This window comes from Aquarana catesbeiana, linkage group LG04, assembly GCF_042186555.1.
Source record: "Aquarana catesbeiana isolate 2022-GZ linkage group LG04, ASM4218655v1, whole genome shotgun sequence".
Classification (NCBI taxonomy): Eukaryota; Metazoa; Chordata; class Amphibia; order Anura; family Ranidae; genus Aquarana; species Aquarana catesbeiana.
This window is the reverse complement of record NC_133327.1, coordinates 509410602-509431200: the sequence shown is the minus strand read 5'-3', so window position 1 is coordinate 509431200 and position 20599 is coordinate 509410602. Positions and strand designations below refer to the sequence as shown.

General features: G+C 40.8%; 1 protein-coding gene across 2 annotated transcripts in view; it reads left to right on the top strand.

Moving 5' to 3' along the window:
- LTBP1 (latent transforming growth factor beta binding protein 1) overlaps positions 1 to 20599 on the top strand; it is a 548083-nt gene that overhangs the window by 418151 nt on the left and 109333 nt on the right. For both annotated transcript variants that reach the window (XM_073627728.1, XM_073627727.1), the window contains 3 exons: positions 7770 to 7961; positions 8242 to 8261; positions 9298 to 9394. In XM_073627728.1, the coding sequence (XP_073483829.1) occupies positions 7770 to 7961; positions 8242 to 8261; positions 9298 to 9394 (309 nt within the window). The remainder of the gene's footprint in view (positions 1 to 7769; positions 7962 to 8241; positions 8262 to 9297; positions 9395 to 20599) is intronic.

Below are 20599 nucleotides of genomic sequence, written 5' to 3'. Positions count from 1 at the left end.
TTTTCCGACGGACGTTGGCTCAAACTTGTCTTGCATACACACGGTCACACAAATGTTGTCGGAGATTCCAAACATCAAGAACGCAGGGACGTACAAGACGTACGACGAGCTGAGAAAATTGAAGTTCAATAGCCAGTGCGGCTCTTCTGCTTGATTCCGAGCATGCGTGGAATTTTGTGTGTCGGAATTGTCTACACACAATCGGAATTTACGACAATGGATTTTGTTGTCAGAAAATTTGAGATCCAGCTCTCAAATTTTTGTTGTCGGAAATTCCGACAGAAAATGTCTGATGCAGCCTACACATGGTCTCAATTTTTAACAACAAGCTCACATCGAACATTTGTTGTCGGAAATTCCGACCATGTGTACATGGCATAAGTGTAGTTATGTTGCTAAATGTACCTTCATTAAATGTAACCATATTGCTACACTTAGAGGCACCTCTCTTCTCTTTTATACTCGGTTGTGACATGACGCTACTTGTATATCAAGACATCACTTGTATATCAAGTCAAAATTTATTTAAAGATGTTGTTTGTCTTGCAAATACTCTCAAACCAAGTTGCTCCTAAACCAAGGTTTTACTGTGATAGAAAGGTGAGCTCATCAAGTGTGCTGCTTTTCCTTTCACAGGCTGGAAGTGGGACAAGACCTGCAGATCACCATATTAAATGCAGCAGAGAAAAATGTGGTCTTCTGCCCAGGCAGGGTTGTGCTGTGTTGGCAGAACTGTGTAAATCTCGGAACTAGATAGGCAGAGACACAAAACATTTGACATATAAAACCACAAATGTATTTCATCTGTGTATATTTTTTATGCCTGGAGTTCAGTTTTAAGTGTATAATTTAATGCATTCCTTGTTAATCCTAGAGACTGTGCACTACAGTTGCTCCTGAAACACTGCTCTGAGTTACATAGTGTTATTTAAAGTAGTGATTATTGGAGTATGGCATCTGTACTGCAAATCTGGGCAAATCCAAGGAGCCAAGTAGCCAATACTCCTAACTGCTCTATTGACGTCAGTGGAAATATTCTTGTTCCTTCAGTTATTCTTGGCTTCTGAATTGGAGAGACTAGCTTCTGTATCCCAGAACTACTGTATTATATAGGAATCCGTTTGTTATAAAAGGACTAAAAGGAAGGTGTTTGTGTTGCCCAAATTAAACAGTTTGGTTGCATGCACTTAAAAAGAAAATATATCATTTGATAGAGCTATCACACATGTCTAGTACACACAGGAAGCCCAGTGTACAGGCTAATTTAAAATTTGAAACATTTCAATCAGTTTTTATTATTTCATTCTGATTATAATGGATTTCCATATATTTGCCCAGGACTTGAATACAATTCTAGATGCAAGATGACATTACTCTTGGGCTTCCTGTTACCTTTCTGATTCAAATAATTTAATGGCAAAACAAAGTCTTTGAAAGGATACACTGGGAGTAGATTATGTTGGAGGGTTTGACGTTGTTGAGGCTCCACCTTTAACACTATCACTTTAGCATAACTGGAACTTTTAGGTATACTGTACATATGTGCAGAGGGAGGCTTCAAAGGACACCGCTTCGTAATGTATGTTCATCATAAACTCCCTCAAGCATATAAATAATGTGTGGAGGTTTGCAAGATTCTCTGCCAAGCTTCAGTAGTGTTGACAATTAGACCTGCTAGGCAACTTAAAGAGTTACCAGCAGTAGTTCTATTCCAATTTGCATCATGCATTTATAGGCACTTTCCCAAGTAACTTCATTATAACTTTATTGTGCAGTGATTTTGGTGTTCAGAAAAATTGTATGAATGACTTGTATTGAGAAAAGGATGGTGAAATATTACAGACCTGTGTGTCCAGCACATAGTATGACTATACAGTGAGGGAAAAAAGTATTTGATCCCCTGCTGATTTTGTACTTTTGCCCACTGACAAAGAAATGATCCGTCGATAATTGTAATGGTAGGTTTATTTTAACAGTGAGAGAGAGAATAACCACAAAAATATCCAGAAAAATGCATTTCAAAAAGTTATAAATTGATTTGCATTTTAACCACTTGACAACTGGGCACTTAAACCCCCTTCCTAACCAGACCAATTTTCAGCTTTTGGTGCTCTCACATTTTGAATGACAATTACTCAGTCATGCAACACTGTATCTATATGAAATTTTTGTCCTTTTTTTCACACAAATAGAGCTTTCTTTTGGTGGTATTTAATCACCGCTGGGTTCTTTATTTTTTGCGCCGTAAAAGAAAAAAGACCGAAAAATCTGTAAAAAAAATACATTTTTCTTCATTTCTGTTATAATATTTTGCAAATTAGTAATTTTTCTTCATATATTTTGGCCAAAATTTATACCGCTGCATATCTTTGGTAAAAATAACCCAAATCGGTGGATATTATTTGGTCTTTTTGAAAGTTATAGAGTCCAAAAGCTATGGTGTGAATATCTGAAAATTGATCACACCTGAAGTACTGACGGCCTATCTAAATTCTTGAGACCCTAACATGCCAGAAAAGTACAAATACCCCCCAAATGACCCCTTTTTGGAAAGAAGACATTCCAAGGTATTTAGAAAGATGCATGGTGAGTTTTTTGAAGTTGTCATTTTTTCCCACAATTCTTTGCAAAATCAAGGTTTTTTTTTTACTTTTTTTTTTTTCCACAAAATTGTCATATTAGCAGGGTATTTCTCACACACCGCATATGCATACCACAAATTACACCCCAAAACACATTCTGCTATTACTCCCGAGTACGCGATACCACATGTGTGAGACTTTTACACAGCGTGGCCACATACAGAGGCCCAACATGCAGGGGAGCACCTTCAGGCGTTCTGGAGTGCCCAGGCCAATTCTGACATTTCTCTCCTACATGTAAAAATCATCATTTATTAGCTCGAAAATTACATAGAACCCCAAAACATTATATATGTTTTTTTAGCAAAGACCCTAGAGAATACAATGGCGGTCGTTGCAACTTTTTATCTCGCACGGTATTTGCGCAGCAATTTTTTACTGGTTACATGTTTTGAGTTACAGAGGAGGTCTAGGGCCAAAATTATTGCTCTCGCTCTTCCGATCGCAGCGATACCTCACATGTGTGGTTTGAACAACGTTTTCATATGTGGGCGGGACTTACGTATGCGTTTGCTTCTGCATGCGAGCACACAGGGACAGGGGCGCTTTAAAATCTTTTTTTTTTTTATTGTTCATTTTACTTTATTTATTTTAGTTTAATGCTTTTTTCCAAAAAAAAAAAATTTTTGACCACTTTTATTCCTATTACAAGGAATGTAAACATCCTTGTAATAGTAATATGGCATGACAGGTCCTCTTTACAGTGAGATGTGGGGTCAATAAGACCCCACATCTCACCTGTAGGCTTGAAAGCCTGAAATTAAAAAAAAAAAAAAAAAAAACGATCCTGGCTTCGATCGTAGCGGTGAGTCGGTAGAAGCGCGCGGGGGGGGCCATCCCCTCTCGCCTCCCGTAAGAACGATCAAGCAGTGGAACAGCCGCTATGATTGTTCTTATGGTGTAGGGAATCGCCGGTTGAAAAAGCTGATATCTGAATGATGCCTGTAACTGCAGGCATCATTCAGATATCCCCGCACAAATTCAAGGACGTCATATGACGGCCGGCGGGCGGGAAGTGGTTAAAACGCATTTTTTTTTTTAACACAAAGTTGTCCATTTATACAATATTTCTACCACATAGCATGTACATACAAAAAATGACACCTCAAAATAGATTCTCCTACTCCTCCTGAGTACGGCAATACCACGTGTGAGACTTCCACAGCCTGGCCACATACAGAGGCCGAGTACAGCCGAGCATGGCTCAGCATGGCAGGGTATGGCTGGGTATGGCGGGGTATTGCGAGTATGGCGGGGTATGGCGGGGTATGGCGGAGTATGGCGGGGTATGGCGGAGTATGGCGGGGTATGGCGGAGTATGGCGGGGTATGGCGGAGTATGGCGGGGTATGGCAGAGTATGGCGGGGTATTGCGGAGTATGGCAGAGTATGGCGGGGTATGGCGGAGTATGGCGGGGTATGGCGGAGTATGGCGGGGTATGGCGGGGTATTGCGGAGTATGGCGGGGTATGGCGGGGTATGGCGGAGTATGGCGGGGTATGGCGGGGTATGGCGGAGTATGGCGGGGTATGGCGGAATATGGCGGGGTATGGCGGAGTATGGCAGGGTAATGTGGGGTATGGCAGGGTAATGCGGGGCTTTGCAGAGTATTGTGGGGGTATTGCAGAGTAATGTGGGGTATTCCAGGGTAATGTGGGGTATTCCAGGGTAATGTGGGGTATTCCAGGGTAATGTGGGGCTTTGCAGAGTATTGTGGAGGTATTCCAGGGTAATGTGGGGCTTTCCAGAGTATTGTGGGGGTATTGCAGAGTATTGTGGGGGTATTGCAGAGTAATGTGGGGTATTCCAGGGTAATGTGTGGCTTTGCAGAGTATTGCACAGCAGTAGGGATGGCTGAGCATGGATGGATGGATGGCTGGATGTCTCTGTGCAGCGCTGTGGGCACTACACATCCAGCCCACAGCGCTGCAGCCATCCATCCATCCCCCTATCCGCTCACAGTGTACCGATCGGTACACAGGAGGGAAGGAGAGGAACCAGCGTCATCAGATGACGCCGGTCTGTTTACATGTGATCGCGCCGTCATTTGACGGTGCGATCACATGGTAAACGGCCGCGATCAGTGGCCATTTACCGGGATCCGTGATGCGCCGGGTCCGGAGGACCCGGCGGTCACGGATGTGCTCGGGTGCGCGCCCCAGGGGGCCCGCGAGAGGGGAATTCCGGGAGGACGTCATATGACGTCCTCCCAGAGTTAAGCAACCGCCCTGCAGCCGTCATTCGGCTATGGGCCGGTTGTTAAGTGGTTAATGAGTGAAATAAATATTTGACCCCTTCACAAAACATGACATAGTAGCTGGTGGCAAAACCCTTGTTGGCAATCAAAGAGGTCAGACGTTTCTTGTAGTTGGCCCCCAGATTTGCACACATCTCAGGAGGGATTTTGTCCCATTCCTCTTTGCAGATTCTCTCCAAGTCATTGTTTTCGAGGCTGACATTTGGTAACTCGAACCTTGAGCTCCCTCCACATATTTTCTATGGGATTAAGGTCTGGAGACTGGCTAGGCCACTCCAGGACCTTAATCTGATTCTTCCTGAGCCACTCCTTTGTTGCCTTGGGTCATTGTCATGCTGGAATACCCATCCACGACCCATTTTCAATGCCCTGACTGAGCCCTGGTTCTCACCCAAGATTTGATGGTACATGGCCCCATCCATCGTCCCTTTGAGGCGGTAAAGTTTTCCTTTCCCCTTAGCAGAAAAACACCCCCAAAGCATAATGTTTCCACCTCCATGTTTGATGGTGGGGATGGTGTTCTTGGAGTCATAGACAGCATTCCTCCTCCTCCAAACACAGCGAGTTGAGTTGATGCCAAAGAGCGCGATTTTGGTCTCATCTGACCACAACACTTTCACCCAGTTCTACTCTGAATCATTCAGATGTTCAAGAAAGCACATGTACAGGCCCATCTGAAGTTTGCTAATGATCAGGGGGACCTTGTGGATGCTCCAGGATTTCAGTCCTTTACGGCGTAGTGTGTTACCAATTGTTTTCTTGGTGACTATGGTCCCAGCTGCCTTGAGATCATTGAAAAGTTTCTCCCGTGTAGTTCTGGGATGATTCCTCACCATTATCATGATCATTGAAACAACACAAGGTGAGATCCTGCATGGAGCCCCAGACCGAGGGAGATTGACAGTTATTTTGTGTTTCTTTCATTTGCGAATAATAGCACCAACTGTTGTTACCCTCTCACCAAGCTGCTTGGTGATGGTCTTGTAGCCCGTTCCAGCCTCTTGTAGGTCTACGATCTTGCCCCTGACATCCTTGGACAGCTCTTTGGTCTTGGTCATGGTGGAGAGATTGGAATCTGATTGATTGCTTCTGTGGACAGGTGTCTTTTATACAGGTAACAAGCTGAGGTTAGGAGCACTCCCTTTAAGAGAGTGCTCTTAATCTCAGCTTGTTACCTGTATAGAAGACAACTGGGAGCCAGAAATCTTGATGATTGATAGGGGATCAAATACGTATTTCACTCATTTAAAATGCAAATCAAATTATAACTTATTTGAAATGCGTTTTTCTGGATATTTTTGAGGTTATTCTGTCTCTAATTGGTAAAATAAACAGACCATTAAAATTATAGACTGATCATTTCTTTGTCAGTGAGCAAACATACAAAATCAGCAGAGGATCAAATACCTTTTTCCCTCATTGTATACACAGTTGGAAGTGGTCATTCTTTGACCAGTTTTTCCATTCTGATTGATCACTGTCCAAGGAGATGACAGTTACATGGGGTAGTAGTTTGCTTTCTGTACTTTCTTATTTTTTCTTAAACATTTGATTTGCTTTAGTTCTACATCAGCTTTAGGCTTAAGCAATTTCATCCAAAATATGACTGTAATAATTATGATTTTAGGGCCATATGGTCTGCTGTGTTTTGGTGTTATCCCTTCTAGCTAAGCAATGATGAATTATGTTGTGTGACATTGGTTAGGTATGCTACTTTTGTACACACTTTTCAGCAGTTAAATGTTCTTTGTACTGTACTGTATTTTTTTACTTTGAGTGCAGTGATATGTTTAGAACTTGTGTTGGCATGCATGTACTAATCAAAAGAAAGTTATGTTTACTTCAACTATATAATGAATTTCTTTTGAAATGAAAATTATTTTTCCTGCGTTTGTTAAAATAGAACAATCCCGCATGAGACATTTGTGATATTTATATTTTCATAGCATATGCTTGATGGACCATTTGAACAAATATACATCCTCTTTATATTGGGCTTGTTGTAAAATGGTTGTTGCAAGTAAGGGAAATGTATTTTACTTACTGTATACAGTTTGCTTATTGATGATTTACAGATACAATTTAGCTGGCCTTTTTAGTGTACATTTCAGTTTTTGTCATAGGGGAAATGTTGATAAAACCCAAGGTTTTACAAGGTAAAAAAAACGTAGAATTGATGTTCTAGTTGCTGGCAATCGCATGCCATCTAAAATACACCACATATCAGCCCATCACATTTCTTTACAGCAATCTACAATAGTAAAGTCTTAAGTCAGGAATGTTGGCTGGAACTAATTCAGAAGCTTTGCTATGCTGAACGGGGAGTTGGTGGAGGGGATTGCTCGAGGCTCAGAGACCATTGAACCATGTCGCGCAATTCATAGACATCAATGAGGAGCCTTGTACCAGTGAACATGGGCTTGTGTTAATTCCATACTACAGACAAGTTTGTAAAAAAACTTTTTTTAGCAAGGCCAGATTTAAAGAAATCCAGTAGTTAGGCATTCCCTTGGTTTGGCTATGTGGCTTTTTACTGATATCAATGCTCTGGAAGTTTACAGCATATAATTTCAATGAATGACATCACTTTTTCATTCCTTTCTTTATGGTAAATTCTTGTGCTTGTCATCCAACAACAGTGAGAGTACAGTAGACACGCTTGACCCATCAATATATATATTTTCAATGTCTAACATGAACTAAGAGGGCCAGGCCCCAATCAATGCCGCTATACACTTTTTTGTAGGGCCTTCTAGTGTTCAGAGCAGTACATTACACACATGATTATTAGGAGGCATTCTTAGTGCCTCACCAAAACCCCTGGTCCACCATAGTGATTATGTACTGTATACTTTTCTCTCTTTATTAAAGCTGCTTTCAAGGAAATCTGTCCAGGTGGAATGGGCTACACAGTCCCTGTGCTTCGAGGACCAGCACCTGTTAGACCATTTACTGTGCAACCTCCAGTCAGAGCAACACTTCAAGCAGTCATAACAAAAGTAGACCCGGTAGAAGCTCTGTCTGTTTCACAGAGAAACGCTCCAGATCACAAGGAAAGAGAAGGTAAGTGAGGATTTACACAATCCTACTTAAAATGTGTAATCTTCTACTGAGTGGACATTTTGAAAATATTAAGCCCTTATTTTGGTATTTTTCAAGTGTGTAAGATACTTCAAATAGCTTTCTTTTGCATTTTTCATTCGCCAACATAAAATTCAGGTCTAGTGTTACATACTATTTATATTTTGGTAATTTACTTGTTGTGTTTTGGCATTGTATTTAGATTTTATGCTAATTTATCTAGTGTGTTTATTGACTTTATTTTATTTTATCCTTCTCACAGGTTTTGCTACAACAGATCAGGTAATGATCTCAGAATCTTTTATAATTTATTTCCATAAACAATTAGGTGATTTAATGGTTCACATGAGTATCTGAAGTTTATTTTGTTAGCTGTTTTTTAAAATCATACACCAGTGTGGGCATAATGATTATAATATTAAAGTAGTATGGCGATTTTGAGGTTGTGTCCGATATGTGCAAAGAGAGATCACACAAATACTTAAAAGTAATGACAGATAAAGATAAAGAAAATATGACAAGAATACCTAACTAAAGATGCTGTTTCCGCCATGGGTCCCATTTGCTGTTACGCAACATGGCCAGATGATCAAATAAGACGCTTGCATGGTTGCAAACTCTGGTGTGAGACAAACCTATTCCAGGTTGGGCTGTGGTATTTAGAATTGTGTATAAGGGATCGACAACCCCCAAGCCAACTCCCTTTGCAATATGATTCCTCAAGAAATTGTTCAATTAACAATAACATTCCTTTGGTATAAGGTAAAGCTATGCTTATGTCCTTATATGACCTCCTTAACCAGGATATTAGAGACTTTATTAGATATTAGTGAGGCTAACCTTTATAAGTAATATGAAATTTGCAATTTCCCTATCGGGCCAATAAAATCACAGATGCCTCATCAAGTAATTCTGATGGCACTAAATGAGTCAATGTTTTAATATTTGAAAAAGTATCTACAGATTAGGAGGTTGACTTATAAAGAGTTTTTATTTGGGCCATTTGCCCAATGAAAATGCATGTATATTAGTTCTGCACAAAATCGGTCATTAATTCTTATGCAGCTTTGTATTCTGTGAGTGATTGGCTAAGTTGGAGATCATGATGTCATCAGCCATTCTCTTTGCCTCAGCCAATTAGAGGAAGCTTTGTATTAATTTACGGTATATTTGTGACACAGCTATGTCAGATAAATGGACCCTCTAAAGGCAGTTGTTATTTAAAATATGGAGTAGGTCTTGGATCAGTAGAGTCATCAACAAGACTTCACAGTATTATTCGGTGCTGTACTTATTATGTTTATTTGTTCTTTCTAAGTACCTTGGAACTGGAGTTGATAAGCGGCCATTGGATAAGGGGCAACCTCAGCTGTCATCTGGAATTTCAACAATAAACTTAGATTCTCGGTACCCAGGTAAAACATGACTGCAAAGATTTGTGCATGAAGTGCTCTGATTTAATGTCTGTGCTTTTGGACTGCTTGAAAACTAGAAGAGAACAAGGCTTGCCTTTCCTCAGATTTTAGGCAATGAACACATTGAAAAAGGTTTGGTTAAGTGCAGAAAATGATAAAGCAAGCCAAAAGCTAAATGCACATTCAAAATACATGTATGAAAACTACTTTACCTGAAAAAATATGTTCATCCACTCTTGAGATTCTCAGATATTTACCACACTGAATGGCCATATGTGTACACAGTTTTTTGTCACCTACCTGCTCATTGAACACTGAATCAGCAGTGAGATGTTGCTTATTTGTTTTTTAGTTATCAGGCAAGTGCACAGGGGCATCAAAAATGGCCCCTTAATGCATCAGGTAACTAAGGCACAATCATATGCAGCTGACATACTGTTCTTCTTTAACCACTTCAGCTCTGGAAGATTAGGCTGCTCAATGACCAGAGCACTTTTTACAATTTGGCACTGCACTGCTTTAACTGATAATTGCGCTTTTTTTTCCCACAAATAGAGCTTCCTTTTGATGGTATGTGATTGCCTCTGCAATTTTTTAATTTTTTTTTTGCGATATAAATGGAAAAAGACCGAAAATTGTGAAAAAAAAATGATATTTTCTAATTTTTGTTATAAGAAAAATCCAATAAACGCAATTTTAGTCATACATTTAGGCCAAAATGTATTCCGCCACATGTCTTTGGTAAAAAAAATGTCAATAAGTATACATATACAACCCCTGGTAAAAAATTATGTAATCACCAGTCCCTGAGGAGGTTCCTTCAGTTGTTTATTGTTGTAGAAAAAAAGCAGATCACAGACATGGCCAAAAACTAAAGGCATTTCAAATGGCAACTTTCTGGCTTTAAGAAACACTAAAAGAAATCAAGAAAAATAATTGTGGTGGCCAGTAACAGTTAGATTTATAAAACAAGCACAGGGAATAAATTATGGAATCACTCAATCCTGAGGAAAAAAATATGGAATCACCCTGTAAATTTTCATTACAAACACTAACACCTGCATCAGATTAAATCTGCTTGTTAGTATGTAGGTAAAGAGGGTAAATCATCACGCAGTGTTGCACAAGATGTTGGTTGTTCACAGTCGGCTGTGTCTAAAACATGGACCAAATACAAATAACATGGGAAGGTGGTTAAAGGCAAGCATACTGGTAGACCAAGGAAGACATCAAAGCATCAAGACAGAAAACTTAGAGCAATATGCCTTGAAAACAGAAAATGTACAACAAAACAAATGCGGAACAAATGCGAAGAAACTGGAGTCAACATCTGTGACCGAACTGTAAGAAACCGCCTAAAGGAAATGGGATTTACATACAGAAAAGCTAAAAGAAAGCCATCTCCAACACCTAAACACAAAAAAACAAGGTTACAATGGGCTAAGGAAAGGCAGTCGTGGACTGTGGATGATTGGATAAAAGTCATATTCAGTGATGAATCTCGAATCTGCATTGGGCAAGGTGATGATGCTGGAACTTTTGTTTGGTGCCGTTCCAATGAGATTTATGCAGACGACTGTCTGAAGAAAACATGCAAATTTCCACAGTCAATTATGATATGGGGCTGCATGTCAGGTAAAGGCACTGGGGAGATGGCTGTCATTAAATCTTCAATAAATGCACAGGTTTACATAGTAATTTAGGACACTTTTCTTATCCCATCTATTGAAAGAATGTTTGGGGATGATGAAATCATTTATCAAGATGATAATGCATCTTGCCATAGAGCAAAACTGTGAAAAAATTCCTTGAAGAAAGACACATAAGGTCAATGTCATGGCCTGCAAACAGTCCGGATCTCAATCCAATTGAAAATCTGTGGTGGAAGTTAAAGAAAATGGTCCATGACAAGGCTCCAACTTGCAAACATGATTTGGCAACAGCAATCAGAGAAGGCTGGAGCCAGATTGATGAAGAGTACTGTTTATCACTCATGAAGTCAATGCCTCAGAGACTGCAAGCAGTTATAAAAGCCAGAGGTGGTGCAACAAAGTACTAGTAATGTGTTGGAATGTTATTTTGTTTGTTTGTTTTTCGTGATTCCATAATTTTTTCCTCAGAATTGAGTGATTCCATAATTTATTCCCTGTGCCTGTTCTATAAATCTAACTGTTACTGACCACCACAATTATTTTTCTTGATTTCTTTTAGTGTTTCTTAAAGCCAGAAAGTTGCCATTTGAAATGCCTTTAGTTTTTGGCCATGTCTGTGATCTGCTTTTTTTCTACAACAATAAACAACTGAAGGAACATCCTCAGGGACTGGTGATTCCATAATTTTTGCCAGGGGTTGTATATTGGTTTGCGCAAAAGTTATAGCGTCTACAAACTAGGGTACATTTTCTGGAATGTACGCAGCTTTTAGTTTATGACTGCCTATCTCATGTCTTGAGGTGCTAAAATGGCAGGGCAGTACAACCCCCAATTTTGGAAAGTAGACACCCCAAGGAAATTGCTGAGAGTCATGTTGAGTCCATTGAATATTTTATTTTTTTGTCACAAGTGATTGAAAAATGACCAAAAAAAATTACACAAAGTTGTCACTAAACGATATATTGCTCACACATGCCATGGTTATATGTGGAATTACACCCCAAAATACATTCTGCTGCTTCTCCTGAGTATGGAGATATCTCATGTGTGAAAATTTTTGGAAACCTAGCTGCGTACAGGACCCCAAAAACCAATCACCGCCTTCAGGATTTCTAAGGGCGTAAATTTTTGATTTCACTCCTCACTACCTATCGCAGTTTTGAAGGCCATAAAATGCCAAAATAGCACAACCCCCCCCCCCCCAATGACCCCATTTTTGGAAAGTAGACACCCCAAGCTATTTGCTGAGAGGCATGTTGAGTCCAGGGAATGTTTTATATTTTGCCACAAGTTGTGGGAAAATGACAAACTTTTTTTTGCACAAAGTTGTCACTAAATGATATATTGCTCAAACATGCAATGGTTATATGTGGAATTACACCCCAAAATACATTCTGATGCTTCTCCTGAGTACGGGGATACCACATGTGTAAGACATTTTGGGAGCCTAGCCGTGTACAGGACCCTGAAAACCAAGCATCGCCTTCAGGCTTTCTAAGGGTGTAAAATGGTGATTTTACTCCTCACTACCTATCACAGTTACGGAGGCCCTGAAATGTCCATATAGCACAACCCCCCCCCCCCCCAAATGATCCCATTTTGGAAAGTAGACACCCCAAGGTTTTTGATACGAGGCATGGTGAGTATTTTGAAGCTCTCATTTGTTTTTGAAAATGAAGAAAGAAAAGAAAAATGTATTAAGCGAGATCTGCAAAATACTCAACATGCCTCTCAAAAAATAGTTTGGGGTAGTTTGGGGTGTCTACTTTACAAAATGGAGTCATTTGGGGGGGGGGGGGGTTGTGCGCTATCTGGGCATTTCATGGCCTCCAAAACTGTGATAGGCCGTAAGGAGTGAAATAAAAAATTTACGCCCTTAGAAAGCCTGAAGTGACGACTTGTGCAAAAGAAAAAAATTTAAAAATTGTAATTTTCCCGCAACTTGTGGCAAAATATAAAATATTCCATGGACTCAACATGCCTATCAGCAAATAGCTTGGGGTGTCTACTTTCAAAAAAGGGGTCATTTAGGTGAGTTTTGAACTGTCCTGCCATTTTATACACAACAATTAGAAGCTTATGTCACACATCACCCACGTTCCTAACCACTTGAAGACAAAGCCCTTTCTGACACTTTTTGTTTACATGAAAAAATATTTTTTTTCTGCAAGAAAATTACTTTGAACCCCCAAACATTATATATTTTTTTAAAGCAAAGACTTACATATAAAAATGGTGGGTGTTGCAATTTTTTTTCACACAGTATTTGCGCAGCGATTTTTTAAACACAATTTTTTTTGGAAGAAAAACACACTTTTAATTTTAATGCACTAAAACACACTATATTGCCCAAATGTTTGATGAAATAAAAAAAGATGATCTTATGCCGAGTACATGGATACCAAACACGACATGCTTTAAAATTGCGCACAAACGTGCAGCGGCGACAAACTACATTTTTAAAAGCCTTTAAAAGCCTTTACAGGTTACCACTTTAGATTTAAAGAGGAGGTCTACTGCTAAAATAACTGCCCTCGATCTGTCCTTTGCGGTGATACCTCACATGCATGGTACAATTGCTGTTTACATATGACGCCAGACCATCGCTTGCGTTCACCTTTGTGCGTAAGCACGGGGGGACAGGGGTGCTTTTTTTTAATTATTATTTATTTTGCTTTTTTATTTTATTTTTAAAATGTTCGTTTCATTCTTTTTCTTTTTTTAGTCATTTTTCTTGTTATCTCAGGGAATGTAAATACCCCCTATGATAGCAATAGTTAGTGACAGGTACTCTTTTTTTAAAAAAAATTGGGGTCTATTAGACCCTAGATCTCTCCTCTGCCCTCAAAGCATCTGACCACACCAAGATCGGTGTGATAAAATGCTTTCCCAATGGCGCTGTTTATATCCAACGAAACCTAAGTCATGAAATGCTCGTAGCTTCCGGTTTCTTAGGCCATAGAGATGATTGGAGCCATTTTGGTCTCTGATCAGCTCTATGGTCAGCTGGTGGAACAACCGGCTGCATTCTCAGGTTCCCTTTTGGGACAGGAGAGCCCGAGAAAACCATGGAAGACGGTGGGGGGGTTCCCTCCCACCGTTTGTAAAAGCAGTCTAGAGGCCAATTAGCCACTAGGATTGCGTTTACATGAAAGCCAACCGCTGGCTGAAAAGAATGATACCAAGATGATACCTAAACCTGCAGGCATCATTCTGGTATAACCACTCAAAGTCCAGCAACATACCAGTACGTCACTGGTCCTTGTTGGGCATACATTGTAATGTTCTTTTTTTCATACAGCCTGTGGGCTGAACGAAAAAAAAAGAGACTGATCGGTGGTTATGCCCACCATTAGAATACTGCCCTTCATCCACCCACTTCTAATGATGGGCATACATGCACCATTTTTTAAAACTGTGGTGGTGAAATCATCTCCTACAGCGCTGGAGTCACTGATTTACGTATCGTGGGAGCAAATGCTGTTGCTGTCAAGATAAATGAATCAGTGCTGCAGCTGAAGGGCATACCTGCTTTGCAAATGATGGTTAACAATAAAACAAAGTAACATTACAGTATAACAGTAAGACATACCATACCTGCAAAGCAAATACAGTAACACATAGTAAAAATAAAACATTACAGTTCTAAAATACAGTAACAACAGAGAGAGAACAATAGATATAGAACAATAGTGAGCAAACAATAGAGCGGACAGTGGAGAGCGAACATAAGAGAGAGAACAATAGAGAGAAGAAAGAAAAATAAAACCACACCTATTTTTGGCTTTTTTATTTCATATTTTTTTGTGCCTAAAAAATATATGTCAAAGCATGGGGGCAACGTTAGGAGCAAATCTCTCCTCCACCCCTGCCCCCATGCTTCAGCATATATGCTCTTTTTTTTAACTGTGGTGGTGAAATCACTTCTGACAGCGCTGGAGTCACGGCTTTAGGTATCGTGGGAGCAAAGGCTGTTGCTGTCAGAATAAATAAACCCGTGCTGCAGTTGAATGGCGTACCTGTTAAGCAAATGATGGTTAACAATAAAACAAAGTAACATTACTGTATAACAGTAAGACATACCATACCTGCAAAGCAAATACAATAAAACATAGTAAAAATAAAACATTACAGTTCTAAAATACAATAACAACAGAGAGAGAGAACAATAGATATAGAACAATAGTGAGCGGACAGTAGAGAGGGAACGTAAGAGAGAGAAAAATAGAGAGAAGAAAGAAAAATAAAACCACAACTATTTTTGGCTTTTTTATAATATATTTTTTTGTATTTTTGTGTGTGTGTGTGTGTTTTTTTTTTCACGTTTATAAAAACTGTAAACTGTGAACGTTACAGATTAGGGTCTCTCAAAATGTGATGACCATCTCATCTTTTGAGACCCTGTGTTAGTGTGTCCTAGGACTGTGTAGTGCTATACCCTACGCTAATACTCCACTAGTGTGTGGTAGCATTTGAAACAGTCACCGATGCAGAGACCAGGTGGTCAGGACACGAGGGACAATAAAAGCAAGTGTCACGCCTAAATCCGCGTTTTCTGCAGACATGACATCTTCTTTGGGGTGATCTTTGGGCAGGAATACTAGGTAGGACATACGGAAAATGCCTCTCATGCAGCCGGCTCACTGCATTTGCGTTGGGAAGGTGTGGCATAGCACCGTCTGGAAACAGAAGGGCTGTGACGATCTCTTCCTGGAATTTTAGGAAGGAACCAGTTTGTCCTGAAGCTTTGTATAGCACAAAAACGTTCAGCAGAGCGAATTGAAATAAGTATACAGACACTTTTTTGTACCAGCGTCTGGCCTTACAGGCAATTAGGTACAGTGCCAACAACTGGTCGTTGAGGTCCACCCCGCCCTTGTTAAGGTTATATTCATGGACACAGAGTGGTTTCTCCACAACACCAGTAGCCATAGTTTGGACTGTCGTATCTGCATATAGGGAGGACAGAACGAAAACATTCCGTGAATCCCTCCACTTCACTGCTAACAAATTATTACACTTCAAGCAGGCTCTCCCCCCCCCCCCATCTAAGTCGGAATTCTACAAGCCGTTGCGGGAAGCCCCTGCGATTAGAACGCACGGTGCCACATGCGCCAATTCCACAATCAAAAAGGTGACTAAAAAGTGGCACGCTTGTGTAAAAATTGTCCACGTACAAATGGTACCCCTTTCCGAATATGGGTGACACCAAGTCCCACACGATCTAACCAGCGCTCCTTATGTAGTCTGGGTAGTTCTCTGGCTCTACGTGACTATCTTTTCCCTCGTAAACCATAAAACTATATGTATAGCCTGTTGCCCTGTCACAGAGCTTATACATCTTGACCCCATATCTGGTACGCTTGCTGGGGAGATATTGTTTGATAGACAAGCTGCCAGAAAACTTAATCAGGGACTCATGCAGACAACTTGATCAGGAGTAAACAAGGCTGCAAACTGCTGGTTGAAGTGGTTTACGAATTTTGTAGAGCCGATCAAATCCAGGGTCACCCCGAGGTTGACAGAGTTCCTTATCATTGAAGTGCATGAACCGCAAGATCTGCTCATATCGTGTCCTGGTCATGGAGGCAGAGAACACGGGCATATGGTGAATTGGGTCAGTGGACCAATATGATGACAACTCACTCTTTTTAGTTATGCCAATGAGGAGGGATAGGCCCAGGAAGGTCTTAAATACGGAAACCGTAATAGGTTTACAATCTCTGGCAAGGGTCATCTGGGGATTAGCGGCGATGAATTGACCAGCATGCAAATTGCTTTGGTCCACAATAGATCTATAGAGATCTTCCGTGAATAAAAATCAAGTGACGTAAAATCAACTGTTTCCACCTGAATTCTGGGTTATCCAGTAAATGGGGGAAGTATGGGTGCTGCAGAAGTGGTGGGCATCCAATTCGGTTTGGCAAATGCAGCAGGAAGGGCACCATGGGCTCGATGGGTCTGTGTTTGTCTTCTTCTTGGTGGTGGCGGGGCACTAGTTGTTCTAGCCACCTCACCAGCTTGAACTGCACTTATGGGACTCGCCGCGTCACCAAGTGTTACTGCAGTGCTGCATGTACGACAAGGATGTACTAGGCCGCTGGTGCTTGCCAGTTCACCAGAAGGATGAGCAGCACTAGTACTGGCTCTCTGCTCCATATGAGAGCTCTGCAGTTCTTTCACCTCAACGGCAGCAGAACGGGGTCGGGTATGCCTGACCTTGGCAGGGACCACTACTCCGTCGTCAGAGCTATCTGTCAGGGTGTCGCTGCTGTTTACCAGTTCATATTCTAAGCCTGAATCTGACAGATGGGTGACTTCCTCTTCACTATCTGTCATGCTCAGAAACATGTAGGCCTCTTCACTACTGTACCTTCGATTTGATGTTTTAGTCTCTAAATTTACTGGTACAGTAGTGAGAAACACAGGAAAAAGAGCTCCTGACTGTCAGCGACTGCCTCAAACGCTACAAAAAAAAACTGTTAGCGTTCGCAGGGATCAGGCCTGACTCTGCAAATGCTGCAGTTATGTGTTTAGTTTTTTTGTAAGTGACAGTGATCGATTGATACTGCACTTGGGTGGGCTGGGCAGAGGGGCTGAATGCAGGTGCTAGCAGGTATCTGGGCTGATCCCGCTAACACTGCATTTTTGGGAACCCTAAACTGCTGGGGACGCTAGTATAGATCTGATCAGATATCGATCCGTTCAGACACTATACTACTAAGGGAGGTGTATGATGCGTGTGTGGGTGTTTGCGGTACTGGCACTAATCTGATGCTGCCTGGGGCAACGCAGACCCTATCTGACACTAAAACCTAACTGATATCACATATTAAATGGGGAGGCAATCGGGGGTGACAAGTGTACCAACATGTACTGGTGTCAGTGTAGTGTTGATGCACTTACTCTGAGATGTCTTCTCTCCTCTCTCTGGAACGAAAAGACTTCCAGGAGGAGAGATGACATTACTTCCCCTGCTGTGTTTACACTTACACAGGCAGGGGAGGATTTCATTCGCCAGGACCGATCACCAGGTCCAGGCCAGAAATCATTGGCCTGGGCATGGAGACTGATTGGTTCTGAAGCGAATCCGACGTATAGCTATGACGGCTGGTCCGGAACTGGTTAAAGGCATTGTGCACTTTCACATTTTTGTTGTTTTCACTAGGTATTAGTGTAGTTTTATTCCCTGTGAAATGTGTTTGCCTTACTTTGTAATGATGGGCTCATATGTGGTGGTTGCAGTTTGTAGTGTCATGGGTCATCGATTCTCCTATGTCCATGTATTCATTCACCTACCTTGTCTTTATTCGCTAAAAAGACAAACAACTTCTTGTTCTAGGTCATACAATGTGCAGTGTAAGCCTTGCTATTTACCATGTGCATCACAAATGTGGGAGTGCTAATGTGATAAAAAAAAAAAACACATCTCGTCCAGCATAGTGATCTCTCTGTGAATGCTCTGCCTGTATGTGGCTTTGTCATATCTAATTACTGCACCTGCACTAGTGCTAGACTGAAAGCCCAGTGGATTGTGGGATATTTAGTTTCTTCACTGAAAATGTCAGTTCTTATGCCAGCCATACACGGTTCGAATTTCGAAATCGTATCTAAGAATTTTCGTACGAATTTCACAACGGCTGATTTTCGTGCGGCAATCAAATTTGAGGAATCGGACATGTTGGAAATTTTTAGAAAAACAAACGATTTTCTAATCAATGATGGGAGAATCGTACGAGAAATGTAATAAGAAAAGAAAACTTACGGAGCGAAAAGAAGATTCCCGGCCACGAAAATTCTTTTCTGTAGCAACATGAGGTGAAATTGAAGGCTTGGTCGGCCGAATTTCGAAAATCAATAATGGCATCATCGGATCACAAAAAAAAAAAACTTTCTGATTTTGAAAAGAATATTTGTTCGAAATTCGACCATGTATGGCCTGCATTAGACTGCAGACAGAGGTCATGCATTAACCTGTACAGTGCCATATTACATGTCTCATGTTTAACCTCCCTGACGATATGATTATTTCAGATTTTTGCGTCTGAAAGCGGTACAATTATTTTGCATAGAAATTTGGCATTATATTATATTATTATTATTATATATTGTAGGCCTGTAATTCTTAGCAATAACACACTTAAATCTGTCCACCAAGAGTCTAGTAGATATCCCGGGTATGATGAAGTTTGAAACACAAAATCATAAATTATAATATAATAAATAAATATAAATAATTAAAAAATAATAATAATATAATAATAATAAGATAAATTTCCCCACGATTCACTATCGCTCAATTCTGCAAGTGTTCTAATTTACTAGCGCTGTTTTCTAGCTGGTCTAAAGCCACTTTTGAAGTAAAGGGACACTTTTTGGTTGCTATGGACAATCTCAAGTTTCCAGGCAGAAAGAACAGTATATATAATATAAAACTGCATGCAGGGCATTGGACAAAGCATTGGGGACAAAAGGGATGTGAAATGATGTACTGTATGTGTTATGATTTTTACAGTTTTTTTGAATTTGCCGCCAGGCTCCACCCCGTGCATCGCAACGCTTGCAGGGAATGGAGCCCGGCCCTGAGAGGCTTCGGGAGGAGGACACAGCCCGCAGACACCGCAGGATCCTGGGGACAAGGTAAGTATACCGCTCCAGGATCCTGCAATGCAATCCCGAGTGTGACTCGGGGTTACCGCTAATGGTGCTGAAGTTTAACCCCGAGCCACACTCGGGAATACCGTCAGGGAGGCTACACACAAACAGAAACTTCTGACACCAGAATGTACATACTTTAGGCTGTGCCTACAAGCTGAGACACCATGAAACGACATGATCACTGAACATCTTATGCAGGTAAAAAACACAAGGTGGAGGCAGGAAGGTTTATAATGCCTTTAAATGTGTGCGTGTGTTAAATATGTTCCCTGATTTTATAAACTTAAAGCGTTTGTTACCCCAACACTTCATATTCCTGATGTGTGCCTGCTTTACCATGTACTTGTATGAGAAAACATCCTGTTGTCTTTGTATTGCTTCCTTTGTGTGAAATCCCTGGTGTTCCTGTCAGTCCCCTTGCTTTCCTATTAAAAACTGACCACACCAAGCAAAAGAGCACACCGTGGTCAGTTCTCTAGCTATGCTAGGAACTCAGTGTACTCTCCTTCAATAATCAGACTTGCCCTGACACGCCCCCACTGCCCAGCCATTGACTGGGAAGCTCAGTGTGCTGCTGCTTCTCCTCCCCCAGCTCTTATGCAGCTGAGAACAGATGGAATGTGATCACTTATAAAACAGGGAAAAAAGGTATTTATAATTTTTTTACATCTATACAAAAATGTTTTGCCTTTTATTTCCATTTTAAACTAATTAGGTTTTGTTACAAGGTGTTCGTTTACAATCACTTTAAGAAAACCTGTCCTGAGAGAAATATGGAGGCTGCCAGTGTTGGCATCTTCATAAAAATGTTAGTTTCCTGGCTGTCATGCAAATTCTTTGGCTTCAGTGCTTATTGAGTAACTGACCTGGAACAGGTTTGCAGAGTAGGAGTTTA